Source organism: Vanacampus margaritifer, chromosome 13, assembly GCF_051991255.1.
Source record: "Vanacampus margaritifer isolate UIUO_Vmar chromosome 13, RoL_Vmar_1.0, whole genome shotgun sequence".
Lineage (NCBI taxonomy): Eukaryota > Metazoa > Chordata > Actinopteri > Syngnathiformes > Syngnathidae > Vanacampus > Vanacampus margaritifer.
Genome location: NC_135444.1, coordinates 17,682,466 through 17,687,169, shown reverse-complemented (window position 1 = coordinate 17,687,169; position 4,704 = coordinate 17,682,466). Strand labels below are relative to the sequence as shown.

General features: G+C 40.6%; 1 protein-coding gene across 4 annotated transcripts in view; it reads right to left on the bottom strand.

Moving 5' to 3' along the window:
- Positions 1 to 1,053: 1,053 nt before the first annotated feature.
- The window catches only part of dab1a (DAB adaptor protein 1a), a 226,998-nt gene continuing 223,347 nt past the window's right edge, over positions 1,054 to 4,704 (bottom strand). For all 4 annotated transcript variants that reach the window (XM_077584464.1, XM_077584465.1, XM_077584462.1 and 1 more), the window contains one exon: positions 1,054 to 2,992. In XM_077584464.1, the coding sequence (XP_077440590.1) occupies positions 2,945 to 2,992 (48 nt within the window). In that variant the 3' untranslated portion in view covers positions 1,054 to 2,944. The remainder of the gene's footprint in view (positions 2,993 to 4,704) is intronic.

Below are 4,704 nucleotides of genomic sequence, written 5' to 3'. Positions count from 1 at the left end.
CCTATCCCGTCAAACGAGTCTGCTTAAGGGACGGATTCTCGAAAGAGTTTGGATGTTTTTTTTTCATCCTTAAGGAATGTCACTCAGCCGGTGTAAGTCAACATCATGAAACCTCGCGACTGGTGCGCACGTTTTTTTCCCTATTTTTTTTAAACATATAAATGCAACATAACACATATTTGTGGAATGTTTAAAACTTTTATTTTATTTTACTATTTATTTTGATGTATTTTTTTTTCTGGGAAAAGAATCAGACCAGAAAAAAAAAATACACCAGAAGAGGTTGGGCAACATTCCAGGATGGTAACGCAGAAGACGAGTTGACTTCTAATACATACACACAGCACATCACATACCTTCCACACAAAGCCACTTTCGGAATTTCTTTTGTCATTGTTTGACCCGGCCGAGGAATTTTGCCAACTTCATTCAATGGCGTGCGTGACTTAAAATTTATGAATGCAAAACAGATTTTTTTCTCTCCCATTTTTCATGATCTGAACTCTTTTTTTTTTTTTTCTACATTAAAGCCCTTTGATCATAAATTGCCAAATCTGTGCAGGTGAGCACTTCTCCTTTGCCGAGACGATCTCTCCATGTCACAGGTGGGGGGGTACCAAGATGCTGATTAGGCAGTAGGATTACTGCTTAGATGTGCCTTAAGCTTCCCACAATAAAATGTAAAATTTGCAGTTTTATTGTATTGGCCTCACCTGTGAGGTGGATGGATTATTTCGGCAAAGGAGAGGTGTTCACTAAATTAGATTTGGACCCATTTGTGAACAATGAGAGAAAAATGAGAGCAAGTGTTATATTTATATTATATTTTTGTTTGGTATAAATATTTTCAATGCAAACATAACATATCGCTACCTGTCAGTTCCACATAAATAAAAAAATAACAAAATAATTAATAAATAATTTATAGCTTCACTAGGTATTTCATGACTAATCGTGAGCACAATTTCATAATCTTTTGACACTTTGCTAAAAAAATGCAAGAATAACTTTAACTGCCCTTCAAGCACAAATTATACAACCAACAACAAAACGTAACTGAGATGTGTTTATTTGGAACAGTAATACATGGTTGGTACATGAAAATTAAGAGTGAACCCAAACATAAAAAAAAAAGGATAAATCATCGTTAAAAAAAACAAAACACTGTAGAATGTCATATATTTGTAAAGATAAAAATAATGTCAATTTACATTAAGAAACTGTTAGTTGAGGTAAAATCTAGAAATGTTCCCGTTCCCTTTGTTGTGTAAGTCTCTGCTTGCTCTCTAGGACAGCATGTTAATCATCATCATCGTCATCATCGTCGTCGTCATCATCGTCGTCATCAGGGTTCCAAACGAGTGGCATGAGGAAGACTCTGGCCATGAAACAGGGAGTGGCTGGATGAAGACGCTCACATGGGTAAGTAAGTAAGTAGGCTAGAACACAGTGCAACCTCTAAAGATGGATTCTGGCTAAAAACCTATGATTGTTTTTCCAATGTATTCTTCCCCATGTGAAATAATTAATGTAAAAAATAATTTAAAAAAAAATCACCACACAAGCAGCAATGATGACCACTACCTTTCATATATATATATATTTTTTTACCAGGAAATATGCAATTGCGAAAACTGATGAGCTTTGAGGCCACCGTTAAACTGTCACACTAAAAAGAAATTGACTTGTAAAACATTAAAAACAAAAAAAAAAGATGGAATATACTTAAGTGCTTTGGAGGAGGGTGATGACGTCATTCACTTCCATTCTTCCTTTAGTTATATCATATTGTTGAGACCCATGTGCCGCTTTTCCCGGCATTATCATCACATATTTTTCCATATCTGGCAGCCCTTAAGTAAGTGGTGCTTTTTGGGATATGCATCAAACCTCAATAAATGTAAAAAGACAAACAAAGAAGAAGCCAATCACACACATTTTTTTTCTGAATTTTGGAAAATTTTCCCATAGAGTTGTTAAAGTGGTGCCTTGACTTATGTGTGTATATATATATATATATATATATTGATGTATATACTGTATACATAAATGTATATATACACAGTGTGTGTAAATATATCCATATACACGTAAGTTAAGGTAGCCCTGTATGTCAAAAAGGGGGCGGAGCGATGAGCGAGATGGAGCTGTAAAAAAAAAAAAAAATGAGGATGTGACTAAATGCTGAGAAACGCATGCTATTGCTTGGGTTCAAAAATTTGCATAACTGGAAGCCTCCCTATTTGATGGCACAGACGTCCGACACGATGAAGACGATGGGTCATGTTTATTTACAGAATGACAAACCTCATGAGCCAGATGACTTTAAAGCCACTCTACAGCGCCCCCTACAGAGCTGAACCCCAAATTGCGGCTTGATTTTGAATAATAATAAAAAAAAAAAAATCACATTATATTCCCTTTCACTTGGCTCTTTTGTTCATTGTTTAATCTTCTTCTTCCTGTCATTAGTATTGTACAAAAAGCCATAGAGAATGAACTCTGTGTCCCTTCCACGTTGTCCCGGTCCTTTTAAATCAGTCTGCCAGGAGACGGGTTGGGCCGGTCGTAAGCGTGTGTGTATGGGTGTGTGTGTGTGTGTGTGTGTGCGCATGGTTGGCGAGTGAGTAGCTCCCAGAGAGTTTGTTTCTGCACCCGAGTCAAACCAACGACGGGGCCTCCGCGAAATAAGTCCACACGGACGGCAAAGATGGAGGAGGAAGCCGAGGAAGGAAGGAGAAGAGCGGGAAGCGTGGGAGGGAAAAGTACATCCGTGTGGATACCTGGTCTGGCGGGAGTCTGGAGCAAAGAGGCAGGACAATCTCTCACGCACGCACACATACAAGCAGGGGTGGGATGGGATGGGGGTGGGGGGGGGGGGGGGCTCTCCCTCCTCCAGTTTTCTCAGTGCCGGTCCGGGCCGCCTTTCTGTTCCCGTGTGTCTCTATTTCTTCCCTTTGTTGATGCGGGCGTACAGAGGGTCCTTCTTCTTCTGGAAGGGGAAAAAAAAACAAAAAAAAACTTCATCAGAATGTACAATACGAATGGTTCATGATTCATTCTGGGGCAGTAGAGTGGTGGGTGGGTGGTTAGGAAAGCATCTGGGTTCGAATCTCATGCGTACATGGATTAAAAACAAAATAATATATCAGAAATCAGATCATGTTTTGAGAAACTTGCTTATTAGTGTCACAAAACCCAAAGCAAGGCCCACCCAAAAAACAAAAAAAAAACTAGTGTTATTCCTAAAGTGGCCACTGGGTGACAGTAGCACACTAGCGTCAACGCCACTCTTCTCAGTCCTCCCTCTTAAAAGCAGGGTAAACTCATACTGATTTTGAGAATGAGAGAAACAAAAAAAATCACAAACCGTCTTTTCAGTCCTAACAAAACATGTCTGTATTGTCTTTTCCATTTCAAGCAAGCCCGCCTTTAAGCTAAATTTGAGTCAATCCAGTGTTGAAACGGGCGTTGACTGGGCTCAAGTCACGTGACAGGAGTCCCCCCCTGTGACGCCGGTACTCGTTCTTGTGCGCCTGGAAAAGAGCCCCGTGACTCATCTCGAGTCGTGTCTGCCCCTCAATCTCACGACGGGGCCGCTTGTTAGCATCCGTCCACGTAATTACTTTCGCCCACGTCGGCTGCCACGAAGACGGCTGAATGGGAGGACTGGCGGGCGGGCCCCCATTATATTGTGGAGGACTTCTCTCACTCGGCAAAGTGAGAGCGCGAGGAGGCTTCCCACGCAAAACACTCGCCACTCAAATGCACAGGCGGCAAGTTACTTTTAATGACTGCCAAGTTGGAGACGGACAAGCATCAGAAACAGTAAAACCAGAGGTGAAACCCCAATTTCAAAACCCAATTCTGAATCCTTACTTTAAAACCCTACTCCTGGCTTGAAACCCTTTTTTTTTTTTTTGCTGGTAAAATACTCAATTCAGAAAATATTTGCTAGCTGCATCCCTAATTGTAAGGCACGTTTAAGCAATATTTAATTCAGTAGACCACCACTAGAGGGAGCCCTCCATCCCAGTGCAGGATGGCGTCTATGGTGTGATTTGGCCCACAGAACAACCCAACACATAAATTGGAACCAAAAGCCACGCCTAAATTGCTAACCCTTGTTTGAAGCCCTAATTTGAAACCACTCATTTGTCTTTGAACCCTTGTTTAAAGCCCTAATCTGTATAAAACCCTATGACCAAGGCTTGAAACCCTATATCAAAATGCTAACCGTGGCTCACAACCCTATTTGAAAGCCTAATATGAAAGCCTAACCATGTTTTAAAAGCCCTACTTTGAAACCATAAACCCATCTTGACTTCCTAACCCTAATCCATTTCGAACCCTAACATTGACAAAGTCCCCCGCTTTGAAAAACTAACCAAGGCTTTGAACCCTACTTTGGAAAAAAAAAAAAAAAACACAGTCTTGAAACCCTATCCGTATTTTAGACCCTGACACCGTCTTGAAATCCTGCTTTGAAAGCTTCATGTTTGCAACCCCAACCCTGGCTTGAGGCCCTAATTGGAAACCTTTACCCTAATTTGAAATTCTAATCCACTTTGAAACCCCAACCTCGACTTGCAAACATAACTTGAAGTTCTAACCTAACCTTTTTTACTAAAATCCAGCGGTGAAAACCCTAACCCTTGTTTTTAACGCCCTAATTTGCCTTTTTCGAGCTACTATACACACTTG